Source organism: Neophocaena asiaeorientalis, unplaced genomic scaffold (genome assembly GCF_003031525.2).
Source record: "Neophocaena asiaeorientalis asiaeorientalis breed wild unplaced genomic scaffold, Neophocaena_asiaeorientalis_V1.1 scaffold171, whole genome shotgun sequence".
Taxonomy (NCBI): domain Eukaryota; kingdom Metazoa; phylum Chordata; class Mammalia; order Artiodactyla; family Phocoenidae; genus Neophocaena; species Neophocaena asiaeorientalis.
This window is the reverse complement of record NW_020174013.1, coordinates 11,358,395-11,382,858: the sequence shown is the minus strand read 5'-3', so window position 1 is coordinate 11,382,858 and position 24,464 is coordinate 11,358,395. Positions and strand designations below refer to the sequence as shown.

The 24,464-nt window shown below is 42.8% G+C and overlaps 1 protein-coding gene across 4 annotated transcripts in view; it reads right to left on the bottom strand.

Annotated features, from left to right (window-relative positions):
• The window catches only part of PPP1R21 (protein phosphatase 1 regulatory subunit 21), a 56,723-nt gene extending 47,302 nt beyond the window's left edge, over window positions 1-9,421 (bottom strand). The window contains exons 1-2 of one of the 4 annotated variants that reach the window (XM_024753540.1): window positions 9,246-9,421; window positions 813-881 (exon numbers count right to left, since the gene is read on the bottom strand). In XM_024753540.1, coding sequence (XP_024609308.1) covers window positions 813-881; window positions 9,246-9,302 — 126 coding nt within the window. In that variant the 5' untranslated portion in view covers window positions 9,303-9,421. Of the gene's footprint in view, window positions 1-812; window positions 1,097-6,095; window positions 7,484-9,245 lie in introns of those variants that run through there. The other 3 variants (XM_024753543.1, XM_024753542.1, XM_024753539.1) reach the window with 3 other exon arrangements.
• Between the last annotated feature and the right edge of the window lie 15,043 nt (window positions 9,422-24,464).

Genomic DNA, 24,464 nt, shown 5'->3' with positions numbered 1-24,464 from the left:
GACGTATCTCTGGGTCTTGGAGACCTGAGTGGAAATTCTCAGGATATGTCACTGGTTGGGGCCTACTCCAGAAAGAGAGAAGAGTAAAGGGAATCTTAAGCCCTTTTCTCTAAAGAGGAAGCAAGGGAGAGAGCCGAAAGAATGAAGTAGGCAGTATTAACTGAAGCTTGGCCAAGAAGGAATCCATATCCTTGAATTAATTTTTCCAATTAAAAATATCACTAAGCAGTACTTCTTATATGCCTACTAAAATGAGGTAGAAACATATTCCTGCAACTCCCACCATATTTCTCCTCTCAGTTAAAAGTGCTGATGGTAAGATGTATCACTCAAACAGTCCTCATTAACACAGGTTACTACTATTAAACAGCTCAACCTCAAAGCAAGATTGATGGACTAAATGATTCACACTTTCAAATCCATTTAGTAGGGGACAACCATCGGCTGAATGCTGGGGATATAAACATGAATATGACACAGCCCCAAAGAGTGCTATCAGATGAAGCCAGATAAGAAGCCCCATTAATCTTGATGAATTTAGCTATGAGAGAAGCAAGGTATGAGAGAAATGCATTACACACAGTCCAATAATACATTTTTGTAATTTCTAGCTAAGGAAGTCAAAGCACATCACATTCATACCTAAGCAAGTAGGAAAGTTAAACACAAAAAAACTCTATTACCCTCCCCTATTCCTAGTGAGTCACTGTCAGAGTTGGGAATTTAACCCAGAAAACTGAGCTGAATTCCCTGCTGTGAGCTTCACCAAACACTAACCTAACCCTCACAACACAAAATACCCTGTAGCCTACCTTTAAAGCAGCAGAATTTGCTTGTTCATCCACGACACCTTTTTTCAAGACCTGATTCTGAGCCCGAAGCTGAAAACAGAGGAGGTAATAATTAATTTTTAATATAAAGCAATCACTTATAGCAAGGAAATCACTTACCATAACTTTACAGGAATCAGTACGCTGAGTAACTATCTGCTCACATATATATGAGAACAAGAATATTAGCCCGGAAGAGAATAGTAGAGATCATCAGTCTGCCATTTTACAAATAAGGACACAGAGGCTGAGCTGCCCAATGACATAAAACTAATCAATGCAAAATTGAGACTAAAATCCAGGTCTCTCGACTTCCCGTACATGGTTCTTTCTATGAAACCAATCACCTCCCTAAATAAAAACTAATACAATAGATAATAGGGTACTGAGTATGTCATTTTCCTTGAAACTCTGACACACCATTCATCTGTAAAATACATACAACTGGACTGATTATGGAATAAGAATTCAACAGAAAATCAAAGTATAGGGCGTCAACATACCCAACAGTACACTGTGCCTAATATTAGTCATGCAAATATCATCGCCCGCAATAGCCTCAGGGATGGAGGACTTTTAATCAGGCATCAGTGGAAGCAGCGTACAAAAGCAACTAAGAAGCAAGCTCAATTTAGAAATTGATAATAATAGCAGCTAGCATTTGAATGCTCCGTTACATACCAGGCACTGTCCTAAATACTTTACGTACACTACCTCATTAATCCTCACAACCCCATGAAATAGGTGCTATAATTATCGCCATTTTACAGATGAAACCAAGGTTCAGAGAAGTTCAGTGGCAATGCTGAGATTCAGAAAGCAGCAGTTTTGACTCCAGGCATAATGTCATTAGACAATATTGGCTACTATTTTATAAAGCTACATATAAATGAGAAAAGTAGTGGGCTGGAGAGGTGACAGAAGCCTTTGAAGAGGTAGGACTTGGGCTTCTTTCACAGTTTGTTTGTTTTTTTAATTGAGGTCTAACTTTATTTTAAATAAAATATACAAAACAGAAATTATACAGCTTGATGAATTTCTACTTAGGTATACATCTATATCACCACCACCAGCAGGGTTTTGAAAGATAAACCTTCTGTAGTTATCAGAAAGCACAACACAGAGCAAGTGAGTATAAATATACCAGCCCAGTGTAGCTGAAGCAAAAGGGTTACAGACTAATTTTCTGAGGACTCAGTACAGAGACCATGATAGACCAGGTTCTTCTCTGAGAAACTAAATGAATGGGAGAATTTTATCTATGAGCTTAAAAAAAAATCTACTTCTAGTTCTGCATAGCTCACATCTGTCTCCTGAGAACAGAAATGACTTTTTTCTATGCCAGAAGAATAGGAATATTTGAATATTTATGAATTATCTATGATTGTTTTTGTGTGACAATGACATTAGAGATGAGTAGATGCAACAGAAACCATATGGCCCCAAGCCTAAAATATTTGCTATTAGGCTCTTTACACTCTGCTCTAGAAGTTCAGAAGAGAGAAATAAATACCACTTTAATGTTGACTTCCATTGTGTAGTATTTTACCTTTTAAGCAATATCAACATATTCTTGGATAATGTGCTACCTAGGTAAGAGAATTCAAGAAATACTTTCAAATCCATATAGCCAAAGGACAGCGATACTACTTCAGTCTTTAGGTTTCATTTCATACCCCTGTTCTAACTTTGCTCTCTGATCTTCTTTGTGTGGTATTTAGAAGGTCCTAATGACTGCCTCAAGGACTTAGGGAAGAAGCTTGAAATCTGCTGAACTGACAATTTTCTGTAGGACCAGAACTACATCAGTTTTCAAACAAAAAAAAAAAAACCTCACCTTTAATTTTTAAGGCACACTTATAAGCTACATAAAGCAAACTGAACAGCCTACTGTGTCATAAAAGCAAAATTAAAGTTTTCAAATTACTGCTGTTTGGAACTTAACCTGATTATAATGAAAAATGATTTCGATTTTCCTTTGGAAAATATTGTTTGCTAAATTGGTAACAATTCAAACACAGTTTCAATGGAAACATTCAACAGAAAATGCAGCTTTTAGAAGTATTTATCGAAAATCCCTTTCTATTGTTTGGTAGGTAGAAAAGGATAAGCTTGGCCTACTCCACTGCCTTGTTACCTGCACTTGGCATTTGGCATCTTCCTGCATTTCAGCATCACTACTGCCACATCTCTGCATTACTGACCAACATCTTGTCAAACGTGGATACTGCTGTGACCAGTCTGGTCTTTTAGAATCTTATCTTTCTCCTCACCAGCATTCACCACAGTGGGAGGCAAATGCAGTGTTTGTTTCAGAAACAGTTACCGATGGTCACTAATGCCTCTAGGAGACTAGTGTGGAGACTCCAGTGGATGTGGATGTAACTGAGAAACAATTGCCCTGAAGTCTCCACCAGGACAGAAAAATTCTCCAGAAGGTGACATAGCCTATTTCCAGCAGCTGTGCCATGCACTTTTGTTCCATTCAGTAGAGAAATGGTCCTCTGAATCCCGACTCAGAAACCCTTAGTCCTTTTCAAACCTCATTTTTCATTGTGTTGTAATCTTTTGATTAGCTTTACCTTTACTCTGAAAACACAGCCTTTTCTCATTTTGACCAACCAAACCCCAACTGTTCTTCTAGAGCCTACTTCCTACTCTGGTCCTACTTCTTCCATAAACTTTCCCTAACCATTCTCTATAGTGCCCCTATGGTCCACAGTGACCTTGCCCTCAGTTCCCTGGGCACTTGCTAGTAATAAGACATCTCTTATTTAAACTGTTCAGTTTTAATTTTACTTTTTAAAGTACATTTTATGTTTACTAATTTATGTATGATTTCTATACTCAAGTCCCATCTGCCAATTAAACTGTCCTTCACAATAGAGACTACAGTATACTTCCTTGTATCTCCTGCATACAATGAAAGATCAATGCTATGGATAGAGAAGGCACTCAATAAATTTTTAGTTAATTAATCAAATTAAGTGGTGTAAATAAAAGGTGTTTAAATGCAACACATTAAACAACTATAAGAGACAGCTAGAATCTTCTGTGTTAGAATCACTCTTAGATAACTGTTTCCATACAGTGGACATTCTGACATTTATACACGTTTTATGACCCTATAAAACAAATCTCTAGATGTATAGCTTTTCCCCATTACAAAGTAATGTATGCAGCAGATAACCTAAAGCCCATTCCTAAGCCTCACCAAAACCCTGATTTCAGCACACCTGAGTCATCTGCAAACCACAGCTTCAGTATCTCTGGCCTGGATGATCCTTAAAAACATTCCCAGTTCTAGGTATTCTACAGTGCTGGGAATACCACTTAGTCTTTCTCTCTGCCTACTAACTTGCTCCTGGCAGTGGAAAAGGATAAAGTAACTGAAGGCTACATACTATGTACTAATGGCTGGGGTCATTTTGTCACTGAGGTGCGAAGAAAACCTTTTTACAGAGCTGCCCTCAAACAAGACCCTTTCTCTAGCTCCTGCTCCCATGCAAGGAAATTCATTAGGACGAAACCCCCACTCCCAATCCTGTAATCTAGCTGCCTCACCAGGGACTGGTTGGAAATTCAGCTGAATTGAAGACGGAGAGTAGGACACCCCTTGCCTTGCTATTCAAAGTACGGTCTGCGGACAGCTGCAGCAGCATCACCTAGGAGCAGAATCTCAGGCCCCACCCCAGACCTCCTGAGAAAGGATCTGCAGTTTAACAAGGTCTTCAGGTGAGTCACATAGACACGTTTGTGATGATCTAGGGGCTAAGCTAGCACAGCTCAACAGGGTAGCCATATCCACATGTGCCTATTTAAACTTAAATTACGTAAATAAAATCCAAAATTCATTTCCTCAGCTCAGCTAGCCACATCCCAAGTACTCAGTAGCCCACATGCTAGGGGTCACCCTACTGGACAGCAAATATGCAGAACGTTCTCATTCTCCGGAAAGTTCCACTGGATAGCACTGAACACAGACCGTTTTCCAATCCACCTTTAGTAGTGAACCCTACATCAGGGTAGAAAAAAGCTGATACTCCACTTTAATCCAATCCAGCCCCAGAGTCTATTTCTCTTACAAGAGAGGGTGATCAATCAGGTTCAGCCAAGCCCTGCTATCTGGAAAGCAAACACACCGAATCAAGACTGAACCTTTCCCAAAATGAGCATCTCTAAGAGTGTAAGTCTAAAAAGTTTCAAAAGGCAATCTCCTTTGTAATTAAAGAAGCATCAATTGCAAAGTCAACTGTTAGAGAAATAATGGATGTTTACCTTTCCCATTGGCTTTTTTTTTTTGCCAGTATCACGTTGTTTTGATTACTGTAGGGTTTTTTTTTTTTTACTATTTATTTATTTACTTGGCTGTGCCAGGTCTTAGTTGTGGCACATGGGATCTTCGTTGCCGCATGCAGGATCTTCCTTGCGGCACTCGGGATCTTTAGTTGCAGCATGTGGGATCTAGTTCCCTGGCCAGGGATCGAACCCGGGCCGCCTGCATTGGGAGCGTGGAGTCTTACTCACTGGACCATCAGGGAAGTCCCCCCATTGGCTTTTATTGCCTTGAAAAGAGCTTTAAAAAGATCATCTGAGCAAAAGCTACTATACTGATACCATTTCCTGAGCAATGATTCTGGTATGCACCCAAATGACTGGAGAGGTTTGTTACAACACAGACTGCTGGGTCTGACCACCAGTTTCAGATTCAGTAAGTCCTGGGTAGACCTAAGAATTTGTATTTCTAACCCATTCCCAGCCACTGATGATGCTGATCCAGGGTCTACACTTTGAGAACCAAGAGTAACACCAACACTGGAAAGATTAGAACTTCAAACTTGCCTACACGTTAACATGGTGCCAGGCAAGAGTGCAGAAGCCCATTCAGAGAAAGCAGGCTGAAATCAAACGAGCCAGGACTGCATGCTCTCAGCCTCATCTCCAGAATGAGATATACCAGAGCATCAGAAGCAGAGCAGGCCGTGGAAGAAACACCAAGTAAGAAATGGTCTTTGAAAAATGAGGGCTTGATTAACTTTCCCTCACATCTCAAAGGGGCAGCCTCCGTCTATTACCTATTAACTTCCTAAATCTCTGAAAACCAGCTTCTACATACCATTCCCTTCCCCCAAACTCTGTTAAACCAGAAATGTTTAAAGCCTCCAGTGATCGCCTAATTGCCCAAACCAGAGGGTCTTAATCTCCACTTTTACTGACCTTTCCATTACACAGTTTCAGCAACATGTCCACCTCAGAAATTCTCACCTGCTTCAGCCTCCATGGTTCATCTTTTATCTAAGGAAACTCTCAGTCTCTTTAATGGGAGCTCCTCATACTGCTTTTTTCCTTCTCAGGGGGAAAAAAGATGATGATAGAAGTTACAAAGGAAGAAATGGGCCCCTTCCCAGAACACAGGCCAAGATCTGCATTAAATAAGAATGAGAAGATTCTGCAAATGTCCTTGATTTAGGGATCATGCTTGCTGCTCTCTTGATTTGCAGGCCTCCTTCTACATATTAAAAGGAAATCTTTTTCCTTTGTATCCTAAATAAGGAAAAAGAAAGATGTAACTGGATTTCAACATCAGTCCACAATTTCTGCACCAGGGAAGCTATCAAAAAGGTAGAATACCCCCTTCCATAGGCACAGGGCTGAAGGTATCGATAGCATAGATCTTATCTAGAAATTGCTTGGCACTAGAACTGACAGGCAATAAAAAGCACATGAAATCTTTTGACCAATCCGTGTTCTCACATTCTGAAATTTCCATCACACTGCAATTAAAAGGATGAAAAATGGTCTGTCCCAATATGGGAGATAACCTGAAGTCTGGCAGACCTCCTATAGTCTCCTCAGCATTTCCTCCTACTGTCACATCCCTCCCACAGGTGTTCCCCAAAGAATCTACCTAAAGTGATTAACTCTCAAAGTTCAACTATTGTCTTTATAGGAACTACTGTCTTTATGGGAATTATTACAAAAGCTTTGGCCTTTGTCCTGACTTTCAGCCAGTCCCTCTCCACTAGAAATTTTCAGCAATTACCCCAACATCATCTCAAGCTACTATGTGAATAAGATAGCTTCAATGTACCTTCCAACCATATATACTATGATTGCACCTAAACTTCGCTCCAAACTGGCTCACCTTTCTGCCCACCTTCCTCTGCCAGTGGCAGTGGTGTTCCCTCAGAGCAGTCCACGGGTCACCTTCAGGGTCAACTCTCAGTCTTCCCTCACTCATCACGTCCCACAGAATGAATGAGACACAAGGATGACTGCCTTGACACCTTTATATCCTTCATAAGGTTGCTGCTATGCGTAAAGCAGGCACACAAAAAAGAGGTAAACTAAACCGTATTTTTTAACCGTAATTCCTAAATCTAAGCCCCCCTCTCCATCTCAACAGCCACAAAACTTTATTTAATCCTACGTTACACTCCCCAAAATTATTCAAAGAGCCTCTAGTCTGGTCTTCTTTTCACCAATCTTTCCCCATTTCAGTCCATCCTCCACACAGCTACCAGTTTTCTTTCTAAAAGCAATGTCACTCTCCTGTTCGAAAACCTTTAACGTCTCTCCATTACTCAAAGTTCAAACTTTTTGACAACCACAACCCTTCATGATCGGGTCCAAATTATCCCTCCAACCATATTTCACCACTCTGTCGTGTATCTGAACATGCCTTCATGTCAGCAAACAGAGGCTGTCTCCTTTGCCTGGAGTACTACTATCCATCCCTTCCTCCCTATTCCCTACTCCCCAATCTAAGTAACTTCTACCCTTACCCACCGTTTCTTCTGTGCTCCCACTGAGCTAACACTTGTCATCCGTATCATAATTATGTACAACAGTTGAACATTCTATTAAAGGGTTCTCCTTAAGGTGGAACTCTGCCTCACTCAACAGGGCCCGGCAGATTGTTCACAGGTGGCACTAATTGTCTGCTGAACAAAAGAGCTTACAAATCCAAAATAATAAAATCTTTCAAAGTTTTTATTACTTCTGGGAGGCTGTACAATTATTTCAGCAATGCAATCACTGTGCAAAATATTTCTGGAAACTCTTCTGCCATTTGGAATTGCCTTGTGAGCTTGTTTACTCTCCAGAAGAGAAAATCAGTCCCCTTACTTTATACTCATGAAACATTTTCACCCAAAAATAGTAGAGCCAAGTTTGAGTACTGTCATCCTCCACCCACCACACTTCATCACATGGGTTTGTTCCAAATAAGTTCTGGCCCTTTCAAACAAAAAAATATTCCTTCAAAGGATAAAAACTTGCCATCACTAACACGATGCCACAGGCCCTTGAGGCAAATTCAAATGGAAACACAAGAAGTTTTGCCAATGGTAGCACCCATGGAATAAGTGTAGCATCCCAAAAGGCTCCCATTTGACGGTCAAAGGACTTACGTGTGTATGTTTAGGCACAGGTTTTATTTTTCAAAGAATATTTCATTTTGCCCTGCTGCATATTTGTTACATGAAATTTAAAAATGTGTCTCAGTTTCTCCAAATTGTAAAAAAGGGACTAAGTCTTCCAGTTGCTCCCATGAATACCAAGATCACTGAAAACGAAGTTTAAGGACTAATGAATCAATTTCCAAAAATGTAAGATTCTGCTTTCAGTACTTCATTAGAATATTCTTGAGGCAGAACCACCCTACCCATTAAAGCAGCACCACCCTTCTCGGAGAAAAGGGTTCCATCGTTTAAAATACTGATGCCATAAATACAACAAAGGGACAGGTCCCTACTTTGCTTAATTCAACATGTATTGAGCACCTGCCGGGTGCTCTTCCCCAGTCCAGGTGATCCAAGAAACAGAGAGATAAAAGGACACAGCCCTAGCACCCAAGCTTTCAAACTCATTTTCAGACAACATCTTGCCAAAGCACTGAACCCATTCATAACCACCCATCTCTGGTGAAGCAGTTTACACGCATGACTCTATTTACACTCCTGACTTGACTGGGGGCTGATAAATCTCCTTATCCTCATATCATCCCTGTGGGAAAGGAGAAAACTTGATCCTTCCCATTGCTGGGCTGGGAAAATTGAGGAAGCAGCCGTGGAGGGATGGTCCTCACCTTTCCCCGTCCCCTCCCGACCAGCACCAGAGGCGGAAACCAGGATTTCTGACATCCCAGTCCAAGCCCGCTAGTTCAGTGAGAAGGAAGAATCAAACTCCTGCTCCTTCCCGCAGAAACGAACACGGACCCAGACACCGCCCGGCCCCATCTCCTGAGAGCTGCAGGTGAAGGCACGGTAATGGTGGACAGAAGAGGCGGAGGAGAGAGAAGGGGCGCGCTCACGTTCCCCACTCCGCCGTCCCGCTGTGTCCCGACAAGTCGCTACCAAGGCAACCCGAGGCCTTAGGGCCGGGGACCCCCTACTCCCCGCATACGACGGGTACCTTCGAATACTCCTGAGCCAGCTTCTGGTATTTCCCCTGCAACTCTGCCGAGGCCATGGCCTCCCCCGCCCCGACCAGGCCAGGATGCCCAGGCCGCTCAGCCCCGCCCCCTCGCCCCCAACCCCAGACACGCTGCCTGGTACGGTTCCGCCAGAGCCTGCCCGCTCTGCCACCACCGCCGCACCTCCTCCTCCACTTCCGGGTTCGCCCGGTGAGAGGAAGGCGGAGTGGGGCCGGGGGCGGAGCGACCACCGGGGGCGGGGCAACGTCTTGACATCACGGCCCCCACCCTTCCGCGCCCGAGCACGTGCGCGCGCAGGCTCCCCGGCGCTCCTGGGCTCTGCCTCTGGGACTGGGGGGCGCCATCTTGACGCATGGTCCAAGATGGCGGACTAGAACAGGGAAGGAGAGAATGAAAAGGGGAAGAGAATGATGAGAGCCCACAGAATGGGCGGGGCACGGTGGAGCGGGGCGGTGGTTGTGAAGAACCGAGGACCGGAAGAAGAAACATCCTAAGCGCATCAAGAATTCTGGCCGGACACACCGCCCTCCCCCGCTGGTTCCCATGGCAACCGTCTGGCGTTTGATGTTACGTCTTTCAGAAGGTGCACTGAGAGAAAGACCTCTATATTCTGCTACCTCGTTTTCCGGATATGGTAGCCCCGGACATGACCTGCATTGTAAACTCTCAGACCTCCCCCAAATTTATAACGCTCGCTGCTGCCACCCTCCCCTGCTCCAGACCAGACAAACCTCCATTGTCTTATATTTTGACACTGAGATGTCTTTGTGTCCATTCTCTACCCACTCCATTCGCCCACCCCTGCCACCATACGGGGACTACATCAGAGCCTTTTCTCAGTGGACTGGGAAACAAACCTTTAGGAAATTTCAGGGAATGACCCCTGTCGCTCAGGCAGAGAGAGTAGACGTTAAGGACAAATAACTGGACGATTGAAGCAAAAAATAGTCTGCCTGAAACATTTCATGCCGCTTCATTCATTAAATATGTTTTGAGGACGTATTATATGTTAGCTATTCTAAGCATTGCATTTATTGCAACATTGAAATGTTCATAGAAGAATGTATAAATAAATTCAGAATATATGTTTGCCATAAATTACAACACAGCAGTTTAAAACTCATAACCTAGATCTGTATATATCTGCATATGTCTGTATATATCAACATGACAAAACTCTGTTAAATGTAAAAAGCAAATTGCAGTATATACTACAGCATGAAAAGATACATTTAAAAAATATGAAGCAACATTTGTACTGCTCATGGACACATGAACAGGTACTAAAAATAGAGAAACAAGAACTGGAAGGATACACATCAAATTCTGGGTTGTGATTGCCTCTAGTGAGAAAGAAAAAGGGGGAATGAAAAAGAACAAAGGAGCATAAACTTCATTTTCATTTAATTTTTTTCAAGTAAATGTGACAGGATGTTAACATTGATTATCCAGGTAATAGGGACAGGGATGTTAGTTATTTTGGCATTTTAGAATACTTGAAATTTTCCATGATTAAAAAAACTATTCTGGTTTCTTGTTTGACTATGAGTAAGCCTGGGATTTTATAGTGAAAGCCTGAGCCCATATGCACTTTTCAGCCATTATAATGTGTAAAAGGATTACAGACTTTTAAAAATGTTAATTATATTTTTCAATTTGCTAATAGCCAAGTCCTGCTGTCCAGCAAACTTGCGGAATTTTTAAAAATTATTATTATTAGTTATCCATGGCACCACCAAGCGGCAGAATTAAATATTGTAAGTGTATTTCTGTGGTTTGTAAGGTAATGGAATTTTCAATTATTTAAAAATAAAATGCCATTTCAGAACTAACATTCCAAAGAAAGAATGTGCAACTTTGGCTATAGAGCCTGTGTAAGTTTATTTTACTGAACTGAGAAATTTATGTTTCCACTGCTTAATCTGGTTGTTCTGTCAGATGCATTGTTTCCAGATCTCAACTAATAAATCTGAATATATTAAAGTTAGGAATCTATAGACTGAGAACCGTGTGGAACTTCCTATGGTTGTACAGATAATGACCAGTTATGACATTGCGTTACTTAGATGTTATTGTCAGTCTCTGAGTGAACATCATTTCCTGGTGCGGTAGAGTCATATGTTCTCTATCTTTATGTACAACTGAAAGTCAAGCACTTCTTTCAAGCTTCGAAGCTCTGTCCTTTGAAATCATACATTCTCCTTCATAATAACCTTTTATGTGCAGCAGCTATTACAGTGACATTGGGAGACCAACTAGCCCCACCAATACCTCCCCATACAGTCATTAAGATAACTAAGTAAAGATTTTCTCTGGCCTGGTTTCACATCCCTATGGCTGGTCACCACACTTGATTATTGCGATAATGGACAACGAAGAGTGCTTATATGGGTGGATATAAGGAAAGGATTAAAGAAGGCAACTTATAGGCCTTTTATTATGACATATTGTCTTTGTTATTTATTTTTTTAATCCAGTGGGAAAATATATGTCACTCTACAATGAAATTAAAAGAAGGTAGGGAAGGAATAAAAGAAAGAAAAGAACTTCCCTCCGCATGAGTTTTTCCTGAGCAGTTAGCTCCAAAGTTTACATTTTTGTAACGAGTACTCAGTGAGACAAAATCTGAAGACTTGCAACTTTAAGGAGCTCTACAAAAAATGGGAATTCTGGGCTTGAAATTTTGTAACTTTTTCCTTTGGCCATGCCTTAATGCTTTGCCTATCTCAGTCACAGCAAGACAGATGAATGACAGAATAAGCCCAGAGCCCTGACATACCTTATCCAAAATCACATGAAAGACACTGGCAGAAGCAAAACTAGAACCCAGCTCCTTCGCCTCCGCTGCAGGCTGTATTTTCTCTGTTAGGTTTAGTGCCCACATGTGGTAAACCCTTTACTATTTAGTTTAAACAATAAGGTGAATGAGTCCTAGATTAGGGGTAAGGATGCCAAAGGGTATGTTACGTTCCTTGGTATTTATTTGGACTTGTACCTTCATGAAATAGATACCTTTAGAGCTGTTTAAAGGGAAGGGGGTGGGGCTGGTCTAAGTATACAGGGGTCTCTCTCATAACCCAAGGGAAAGGTCCAGGAGGTGGGTGGGGTGCAGGTGAGAAGCAGAAACATTTTACTGCTCACGCCTCATTTCCGACCCCTGCTCTCCTCTGTGTTTTCACTTCATAGTTGTTTTTTCCCTTCTGGTTTTCTCTGCTGCCCAGTCTTACAGGAGGAAATGGTCACATCCAACATACAGATTTATATAATTAATCTATTAGATTTTTTTAAGTTTATAACTGTATTCTACATGTATTTATGTAGCCTTTCATTTTTAGAAAGAAGACTGTTATTCACTATTTTCTTCCCAAGCCAATCCATTAGCAGGACCCGAATCTGTCCACTATTTTCCACCTCCATTGCTACCATCTCTTGTCTGGATGCCTCAAAAAACCTCCCACTGGCCTCGCAGCTTCCATCCTTGCCCAACTGCAATCTTTCCTCCACAGAGCACCCAGTGTGATCTTCTGAAGCATAACACTTATTAATTGAAACCTTCTAGAACCCACAGAGCACTTAGAACAAAGTCCATATTCCTTACCATGTTAATAAGCCTTTACATAGTCTGGTCCCTGTGACCTCCCCACTTCATGTTCCAAAAGGGTGATAGCAAAGCCTCAAGTCTTCTTGAGGTCTAGGCTCTAGAATTTGTACATCACTGCTGCCATATTATACTGATCAAAGCAAATCACACAGCCAGACCAGATTGATGGGAGTAGAGAAATACACACTGCCTCTTGATACAAGGGGCACGAAGATCAATTGTAAAGGCTATGAACACAGAGAAGCCTGACTCACTGGGGTACATTACTAGAACAATCTACCACCCTTCACCTCCTACACTACCCTTCCTTCTGTTCCTCAGTCTTCAGAAACTTTGTACCTGTTTTTCTCCAGCGGCGCTCCAGAATTTCTCTGCAGGAGGAATTTAGGAGGTTAGATCTAGTTGGAAGAGGGAACTGGGTAGGAGACATTTAGAGCTGAGTTTGAATAGTGAACTCACTGAACTTATTTAAGATGTTTCGAGGGAGCTAAACCCCAGACACCACCAGCCTTTCCTTGGTGCTACTACGCATTATACTTGGCCTGGCCTTTCCTGGATCTGGGTATGATTGCATCCTCATCATTCAGGTCTTAGCCCACCCATCGCCACTTGAGAGAGACATTCCCCGAGCATCTGCTTAAATACTTCCCTTTCCCATCTCTCTGTGCTCTATTGTTTTATTTTCACCATAAAACTTGTTGCCACTTGAAATCACCTGAGGCAAATCAGCAGCTTTTGTGAAACCCTCCGTGTATCTCATCTTCTAGGACTCTAAGCAACTTCTCCAGAAGGGCTCTGGGGGCCCTGCCTGTGCAGAGCCACCTGCAGACCTAACATTCTAGGTTAGACAGAAAAATGGCCTCTCAAAGATATCCACGTTCTAGTCTCTGGCACCTATGTTCAGGTACATACAATTAAGGTTGCACATGGAATGAAGGTTGCTAATCAGCTTTCCAAAGAGAGAACCAAAGAGATGGCAGCGTGAAAAGGAATCAGCCCAACGTTGCTGGCTTTGAGGATAGAGGAAGGAGGCCACAAGTCAAGGAATGCAGGTGGCCTCTAGAAGCTGGTGAAAGAAAGAAAACGAATTCTCCCCTAGAACCTCCAAAAGGAACACAGCCCTGCCAAGAGACTGATTTTAGCTCAGTGAGACCCCTTTCTGACTTCTAACCTCCAAAACTGTGAGATGACAAATTTGCATTATTTTAAACCACTAAGTTTGGAGTAATTTGCTACACCAGTAACGGGAAAGTAAATAACTCCTATAGCTGAGGTAACTCATAGTGCTACACCCAGCTCCTTTCTTCTACTGTGACCTGAGGTCATTGATCATCCATGGCTCAGAGTCATCCCAGCCATATTATTCCCAGTCCCCTGCCACATACTGTATATTACCATGGCTACACTGCAATATTGTGACAGGTAAAACAGTGGTGCATGGGAGCAGGTTCATACTGGCTTGAGAGAGCCAATTGTTAAATTTTCAGGAGTTGTGCAAGTTAGTCATTAAACGCAGCCATCATTAAAGATTAAATTATATGAACGTTAAATAAGTTTTATTACAAAGATATATATTCAAACCTCATCACTTCCTTATTTTATAATATTTACTATATTTAACTCTGATCTAACTCTGATCTATATTTAACTCTGATCTACTCTAAGCTCTTGAAATTACTTTTATTGTATCTATATGATACTATACAGCGGTGTGCTATGCATATCTTTGCAACTCTGCGTTCAGTGACATCATGTTGGTAACTTGAAACTGGCCATCATGGGAGGATTTACACCATGGAAATAGGCAAATGCTACAAATCTGGGCTCCCTCCACCCCAGAGCCAATCACACATTTGCCACCTGTGTATAGGACATTTGATACCTGACTTTGGAGTGTTACCTACAACTTCAGGGTGCTCTTTGTATTTTCCATAACAAAGGCCATGAACATCTGTGAAAGGCAAAACCCAGGAACTACTGAGGCAAAATTCATCTGCTAGGCCCCTGAGGTCTCACAGAGTCTGGGTCTAATTCATCTTTATTTTCCTAATGCAGTCAGTGCTCAAGAAATGACAACTGAATAGAGAGAAGAATCCATAGTTTCTTCAAGGTGAAAAGTGACACCTAACTTGAACAAGGCCCTTTCGATCACAGAATGACTAGCACTCTTATTTTCTCTATAATTAATGAGTTATCATTATTACGTAATTAATTTAAATCAATAGGAAATGTTTCATAAATGTTAGTAGCTGCTATCATTACAATTATTACTTTTAGCCCACAATTTATCCAAGTCCATTAACATACCAATGTTCTTCTATATTAGGTATCTTTTTTCTTAAAACCTGGTGAGCAAATTCTTATATTTACCTTTTGAATAATACTTGATTATGAGAGCTTTTCTTGTCTTAGCCTTTTAAAAAGTTTCTAACAATCAGAGCTGGGAAAACTGGACAGCTACATGTAAAATAAAATTAGAACATTCTCTCATTTACTAAATACAAAAGTAAACTCAAAACGGTTTAAAGACCTAAATGTAAGACATGACACCATAAAACTCCCAGAAGTAAACATAAGCAAAACACTCTGACATAAATCATAGCAATATTTTCTTAGGTCAGTATATATATGTGTATATATACATGATAGACTGTTGCTCAGCCATGAAATACTGCCATTTGCAGCAATGTGGATGGACCTAGAGAATATTATGCCTAGGGCTAAGTCAGACAGAGAAAGACAAATACTATATGATATCACTCATATGTGAAATCTAAAAACTAATACAAATAAATGCATATACAAAGTAGAAACAGAGTCACAGACATAGAAAACAAATTTGTGGTTACCAAAAGGGAGAGGGAAAGAGAGAGGGACAAATTAGGGGTATAGGATTAACAGATACAAACTACTATATGTAAAATAGATAAGTAACACGGATTTACTATATAGCACAGGGAATTATACCCAATATCTTATAATAGCCTATAATAAAATATAATCGGCAAAAAACTGAATTACTATGCTGTACACCTGAAACTAACTCAATATTGTAAATCAACTATATGTCGATGAAAAAAGTTTCTAACAATCAATAAGCCCAATTAAAATTTTTCACTAGCAAATTAAAGGCAATTATTTTTCTTGCCTTTCCTATATGACAATGAGAGAAAGTTGGTAAAAGAAGTTTCTTCTTTATAGAACAATTTCATATAATAAATATGGAGGGATAATAGAATTTTTAAAAATAAATTTATTTCTTTATTTTTATTTATTTTTGGCTGTGTTGGGTCTTCATTGCTGCGCACGGGCTTTCTCTAGTTGCGGCGAGCGGGGGTTACTCTTCGTTGCAGTGCGCGGGCTTCTCATTGAGGTGGCTTCTGTTGTTGCAGAGCACGGGCTCTAGGCGCACGGGCTTCAGTATTTGTGGCACACGGGCTGCAGCAGCTGTGGCTCGCGGGCTCTAGAGCACAGGCTCAGTAGTTCTGGTGCACTGGCTTAGTTGCTCCGAGGCATGTGGGATCTTCCCGGACCAGGGATCGAACCTGTGTCCCCTGCGTTGGCAGGTGGATTCCCAACCACTGTGCCACCAGAGAAGTCCCTAGAATTTAAAAAAATCACCATTTTGCAATTCCTAACAAGACTCAAGGCAAAGATCACTTGAAACCACTGGATGAAGAGTTGATGGGGAAGTTTACACTGAGGGGATCCGGTCACAACCACCTGGAGCTACTGCATGGTGTCTTAATTAAGAGTGGGGCAACCAGGCCACTTATGGACTTTCCGATGCAGTATAGGATGACCTATACAGCACCACTTGCCAAAGTATTTAAACTGAATATCATATGGATTTTAGACCAAACTTCTAGTTTATAAGAAACCCGGGAGTTAGAGGGAGAAGTTAAGCAACACTACAGAGGAGCTGATGGACATATGCAGAGTGTAGGACTATTGGAACATAAGAAAAGGAAGAGCAGGGGTGCTTCTGAGAAGAGACTTGGGGTTTTCTTACAAAGTTAAACATACACATTCGCTGTGACTAGTTATTTCACTCCAGGGTATTTACCCAAGAGAAGTGAAAACATACGTCCACAAAAAGAGTTATACAAAAGTATTCACAGCAGCTTTTTTCTTAGTAGCCCAAATTGGAAACAATTTAGATGTCTAGTAACAGGAGTGTGCCTAAGCAAATTGTGGTTCGCGCATGTTATGGACTACAACTTACGATAAAGGGAACATGCAACAACGTGGATGAACTTCAGAAACATTATGCTGAGTGCAAGAAGCTGTACACAAAAAAAGTACATACCATACATTTCCATCTTATATGAAATTCTGGAACAGGCAGGGCTTATTCACAATGAAAGAAATCAGAGCAGTGGTTGGGGATGAGGGGAGAGTTTACTGTGAAGGCACAGGAGGAAACTTTCTGAGGTGATAGAACTGTTCTCTTTCTTACAAGGTCCTACTGTATAGCACAGGGAACTATATTCAATGTCTTATAATAACCTATAATGGAAAAGAATCCAAAAAAGAATAGATATGTGTACATGTGTATAACTGAATCACTTTGCTGTACACTTGAAACAACATTGTAAATCAACTATACTTCAATTTAAAAAACTATCTCGATAAGGATATGGGTTACCAGGTGTATACATTTATCAAAACTCACCGAACTGTATGCTTAATACCTGTGCATTTCACTATATATAAGGATAAGTCAATTAAGAGGGAAGGAGGCAGGAGGAGAGAGAGAGAAAGCAAACAACTGCAAAACAAGTTTTATATTCAAGGAAACTTGAATGTAGACTGCTTGTATGGGCATTTAGATGACTCCAAGGGATTTTTAGGTGTAATTATGGTGTATGGTTAGGTAAGAAAATGCCCAGTTTTTAGAAACGCATACTTCAGTATTCAGGATAAAGTGACATGATGTCTGGATTATAATATTTAAGGGGAAAAAAAGGCAACTGAAAAGTGAATGGGATACATAAAGCAAGAGTGACAAAATCTTGATAATTCCAGAACCTGTGTGGTGAGTATATGGAAATATTGTTCTCTTCTCCCTATTTTTGTGTATATTTGAAAACTTTCGTAATAAAAAAATTGAACTGTCCTAGGTAAACAAATATAATACCCACAGTGTAAAAGCAGAAAATATATGGAAACTCTCAAAGTTATGTTTTCTTTCATTATCAGACCAAGGATCAATTTTCCCCTTTTTTCTGCCTTGGCGGGATTTTTCACTGTTGATTAAAATTCACACATTCCAAGATCATAGTTACGAATGGATTATAATAATCACTTTTATTTCATATTTCCATCAACAGTTATTGAGAAATAACCATTAATACGCCCCGCTGAGAATGTTCCAAAAGCATCCCCTAACGCCCGATTACTCTCCCCAGAGAAGGCGTCACTGGCTCCGCAGAGTGGTTCTTTCTGCCTGGTACAATCTCTTGTTGCCAGCAGGGGGCGCGCACTCACCGAATTTGTTTAGGAAAGATAAAAATCAGACGACAGTCCGACTGGCTGATTATGAGTCTTTCAGTGCGCCTGTGAACAGTGTTTGTAATTGTTTAGGCACGTCCCTAGTGACCTCATCCCACTACACCTGAGTCTTTTTGGGGAAACAATTAGCCTGTTTGAACAGAACTGGCAAGGCAAATTAGTAACTGGAAAATTAGTCATTTTACAGGATGTGATGGGACGTCCTGTATTCCCTTGCGGCTTAGAGTTAGGGTGTGGACCCTTCTTCACCTGGCGGCTGGGAAAGGAGACAAGTCACGCCTCTCCTCAGGGCGCAGCCCTTCCTTTGTCCTGGGTAGGCTGGGCGGGCAGAGCAGGAAGGAAGCGGGCCTTGGTGGACAGGGCTTCCCTGGGACAGATGAGGGGTCCCTCTGGCTCGCAGCCTCCTGAGCCATGAGAGGCGGCCTTCGGAAGCCTCTGGGCTGGAGAAGACGCCGAAGAGGTCGTGCCATCTGCTCTGCCAACCCTGGGAGGGGATTCCCCAGCACATCCTGGGCCCTCTTCCGGGCCAAATTCCTGCTCCGTGAGCAAGGCTGCAGAAGACACGGGGCTTGAGGCAGAGGATGAGAAAAGGAGGACTCGCTGTCTCTCAGCTGCAGGCTTTCCCAGCAGAGCCATCACTAGAGGGGGCCCCGGGTGAGAATAGGACTCCACCAGAGAACTACATTCTGGCCACCATTCATTTACACCTTCATGCGTTCATTGAACAGATATCAGTTGGGGGGCAGGGCGGTGCCAGGCCCTGGGATAGGTGGTGGAAGCACCTTCAAGAGCCCACAAACAGCCGTCTGTCGGGGGAGGCAGATCATAACATCATACTGATACAGCAAAAGCACTTCAGCAGCTACAGGTACAAAGAGGCTCTGCGCTAACACAGAGGAAAAGAATCTGGACCTTTTGTGAATGGAAAGGAGGAAAGTACCGAGGTTAGGGAGGATTTACAGAGGAGGTGGGCATTTGGAGATTCAGTCGGCCCGTCAGCCAATAAATGCTTACTGAGTGCCCTGTGTATTGGGCACAGTTCCAGACACCGGGACGCATTAGGAAAGAAACAGTCCCAAATCCCTACCCCCTGTGGAGGTGGTGCTGTGGTGGGGGACACAGAGCATGAATAATAAATACAACCAATACCTACAGGCTAGAACACTTTCAGGACAGCTGGGGAGGGGGTAGAGTTTATGGTCAGGTGGTCAGGTGAGCCTCACTGAGAAGGTGAGACTTGAGCAAGGACTTCCAGGAAGAGCAGGGATAAGCAGACCCCCTGGGTGCAGGTATCTGGAGGGAGTGTTCCAGGCACAGGGAGCAGGCAGGGCTGGTCCCCGAAGTGAGAATGTGCTGGTGCATTCGAGGAAAGGCAGGAGGCCCATGTGGCTGGAGTAAAGGGGAGGGAATTGGAGAAGCAGTCATTTACAGGGGGCCTTGCAGGCAGTTGTAACAACTCTGGCTTTTACTCTGAGAGAAGTGGGTCACCTTCGGAGCAGTGGTGTGCTGGTAAATAGTCTCAAAAAAAAGAAGCCCTGTTTTTTTAACATCTGCCTATTTCTGTGGTGTAAATACTCCCACCACAGCTTATTCTAAGCTACCAACGTGACACCACTGACACAGTAGGGGAGATGTGTGGGCGTGGTGTCTCACCAGCTGCGACGAGCCCCTCCAGCCCACCATTGCTTTGGAGGGTTTTGAGCAGAGGTGCGACGTGATCTGACTGGTGTCTTAAGAAGGCCACTCTGGCTGCTGTGTTGAGAGCACCCATGGGTGGGGGGGAGGGCAAGGGCCAAAGCAGGGGCCACTTTGGAAGCTAGTGCCGAGATCAAGGTGAGAGAGGATTGTCTCGGAGGTCAGCAGCAGCGGAGACAGTGAGTCCTAGACAGATTCTTCTGGGTGTATTCTGAAGGAGGCATATTGAAATCCACCTGGTTTCTTGGCAGACTGGATGTGGGGTGTGAGAGAAAGACAGCAATACAGGATGGCCCTGCGGTTTAATGGAAAGCTTGGAGGGGAATGAGCAGAAAGGCATTCCAGGCACAGGGAACAGCATGTGAGAGCCATGTTGTAAGCACACATTGTATTTGGGAAAAAGAAACAAGGAGGGGGTGTGGCTAGTGAGCCCGTTACATGGGCAGAGGCTGCAGACGGGGCTAGAGAAGAGAGTGCACCCCAGAGAGAGCCAGGACTCTGGCTGTAGCCAGGGGACAGCCACTAACAGGGTTTTAGCAGAGAAATATGTGCTTAAGTTCATAAGAAGAAGGAATAACTGGAGAAGCTGGAGGCAGTGAGACCAGTTAGGAAACTGCAGCATTGATCGTTCCAGGAGAGGGAGCGGGAATCTCACCCAGACAGTGGTGATGAGGCTGGAGAGAAGAGAAAGAGAAGGAAGAGTCTGATGGCCTGGCACTGGTTCCAAGGCCAACCTTGCACATGGACCACGGAGCACAGTGGGCACTCCGTACCTGTTTGTTCAATAAATTAACTAATCAGCTGATTGATGTGAGTCTTGTCTTTATAAACTTCCTCCCATCCCTGCACTTATCTCCCAAATGAAAATGTCTTTTCCAGTGGACAAATAAATTTATTATATTAGAAATATAGTTTAAATGCACATGCCCCTGTGAGGGAGCTGGAAAGTTCTCACTGTCAATCCAGGGGGTGGCTGCATGGGGGTTCCTCAGGCTGTACAAAGCAGGCATCCACACTCACTGGATGTGTGTACATGCATACTGGCTTGGCCATGATTCACTCTACCACGTAAATGACAGAACACAGAGCCCTTCCTTAGACCTAGCCCTCGTTTCCAGGAAGGAAAAGAAGCCAGGAGTATTGGGCGAGGACAGAAGGTAGAGAGGGGGGAAAGAAGGTGTAGACAGAGCATAAGAGACTATAACATTTGCCCGTTTGTTTGCTCTTGAAAATTCACGTGGCCAGGTTTATCTGTAAATCCACATCTTTCGCCTGATGTCACACTTTAGTTAAGGTAATGTGATGGGAAGAGAAAGGACAGGTCAGTACTTGGTGGCTGACACAACAACACAAGACACACAGGGCCCAAATTTGCCCCTTAGCAAGGCTGTGTGGGACCATCCCAAGACACCATTTTTTATAGCACTGTAAAAGCTCCATCATCAGGCCCCTGGTCCATCTATCTGGGAGGAAGCTGACTTTTTCCGTCCTTCAAATCTCTTCCCACCCCACAAATAGCTTCTCTTCTCCTCCATGCCCAGGATGCACATGTATCTCTCCCACAAGGCCTTTCTGCACAGCACGTGCAGCCACAGACCCATAGACTGTTCCAGACAGATTATGAAGCCCAAACCCCACCTGCTCCACAGAAGCAGTTATTACTTCCTCAAGTGCAGTCGTGGATTGTTTTTCATTCTTATAGGGTTTGTTTTCTCAGTTAGCCTGCAAGTGTGAGTTCAGAGGCTGACCTAGCCGGGGCTGGACTCCCACAGGCTCTCAAGGATATTTACTGTTCTCAGATAATGACCCACACCCCAAAAAGGAAACGATAGATGGCCACCTTTCGTGCTCAGACTGTGAGGGGTGTATCCATTCATATCCACCAGATTTGGATTCTTTCTAAAAGGACCAGAAGAGTTTGTGTGTGTGTGTGTGTGTGTGTGTGTGTGTGTGCGCGCACACGCGTGCATGCATGCATGTGCCTGATTGTAGGTGTGTGTCCATTTTTGAGAGTATAAACATATTAATAACTATCATTTATTAGATGCCCACTGGGCACCAAGAACTTAATATTCTCATTGAATCCTCACAACAGCCCAGTGAGGAAAATGTTATTATGGAATCTGTGATTAATAAATCCATTACAAGCTATGGGGGAATGACATGAGACTTTCTGATTTATTTTCTCTTTGGAGATGTTTGATGATTTTTACAGCTAGGTCAATTTTTTTCCACTTTACCACTTTTATGGGATTACACTGTCTATAATTCAGACTGTTATGCATGATAACCAAGTTTAATAAGAAAAATAAAAATGCATTTCTGCATTTAAACATTTTTAACAAATGGTAATATTACTCGTGAACAGTTCTAAGTCAGATGATTTTACTAAGAGAAAATACTCACTTAAGTAACTGTTAGATCATGAAAAATAAATCTTGAGCAAAAAGCAAAATAATAATAATGTCTGTTACAAACGGGTATTCGGTGTGCTTTGGTAACTTGTTCTAATTGTTTCCTTAAGAACACAAGTTACTAAGTGCCTCAGTTGCTACACTGATACTCAGAGGAGTAAAGAGACTTGCTCAGGGTCACACAAGCTCAGTCTCTGAACGCCCTTCATCTACCTCTTGCTGGACAGAGAAAGTCATGCAAGAAATACAGGCGTCCCTGCTCTCCATGTGGGCACGAGCTGGGGCCTGGGATCCTTGCAGTTCAGGTTGGAAATCCCCAGGAAACAGTCATCATAAACCAACCCTAAGCCAAGAGCAAAAGAGGGTGACTCTTTCAAAAGAAGGTGCTATTCCAGAGCTCACATTGGGGACATTACTGACTGATCCTCACTTCCTTTCTGAACCTGAACACATTTCAAAACAAAGGGTTTTCTAAGAATGAAGATTCTAAAACGTAGTGGGAAAAGAGCCCCGGACAGTCACGGGGTGGTCATCAGGCAAATACATCACTCACCACGTCCTCAAAAACGATGACACCTTCTCCAGTGTCTGGTTTCTGTTGTCCTGGCAACATGCCATCTCTGAACAGTCCTTCTCCCAGGCACCTCTGAAAGAAGATGGCCAAAGCGCTGGAGCAGGAGATTTGATCGAGATATAGCCCAACCTGAAGTGCAAGTTGGTTGAGATTTATCTGTGGTAAGGGTAAAGATTTTTCACTGCCCTGCAAATATTGTTTATATGTGTTTGTTTTACAACCCTCTCACTCCTATGGGCGTTCAGGGAAGCAGGCACAGCCCCTGGCATAGTTCTACCCACAGAGGAGGCAATCAAGCCACATCTGTGATTGGACTGAATGAAGTGACATGATTTTTAAGGAGGTCATAACATTTTCTTTCCCCTCAATTGTTTTACAGACAAGGAAACAGACACAGAAAGGTTAAATTACTTGCCCAAAGTCACAAAGCAGCTTAATTACTGAGCCCAGTCCCAGAGTTCCTGACCATCATCTGGTCCAGGGAGATCCCACTGGCCTGCAGTTTGCACAGGTTCTCTGTCCCCTTGCTTTGCCTGGGCCAGGCTCCACAGGAGACACTGCCGCTTTGTATCTCCCTCCTTGGCACAAGATGAAATCAGGTGGTCCCCGTTCTTCCTGTTCCACTCGGCCAAGTTTATCCGAACACATTTCCTGTGCACAAAGCCAGCTCACCAATTATCTGCTCCAATTAAGGCGTGTGAGATGTGGTTAATTCAGTCACTCCAGCGGGGTGACCAGGGCGAACTGTGGGCTGGCCGTGCAGGCTGCAAGTCCCCTCGATGCCCCTGGCCGTGCTGCTTCCCCTGGCACTCTCCCTACGCCCAGATGACCTCTGTGGTTTCTTCAAGTCCCCATCCCTTCCTTTCCGAGTCCCTGGAGTTCCAGAACTGTGCCTTGCCCTGGCTCCCCCTCTATCAATAGATAGTTCTGTCCTAATTCTGTGTCCTCTGATAAACTAATGTGTATAGAGTTGTCATGGTAGGTCACAGATTAATACTGATACTTAACTCTCAGAAACAATTAACTCTCAAATGACATTGCATATGAGGCATCTTCTGTATTTATGCCCAAAGCCAGGCTTGCTGCTGATGAATGTAAAAATCATGCCTGTTTTGCTCTGACATACAAACCCCACTCAGCTCTCTATTGCCAGTCCTTTCTGCCTCTTAGCATGAAAGCGAAAAAGGCCGACAAAGGCTGAATGTGTAATAGTCTGATCAATTGGGACAACAGGCACAATGTCAAAACCAATGCATTTCTCCTTCTCTTATGAAACAAATGTTATGACCCTGAGATGCAATGTATAGATAATATAACCTACCCATATATACCTTCTCAAAAATAAGATCAGCATACTGCCTTGACTGGAAAGATTCAGAGGAGAAATAAAAGGGAGGTC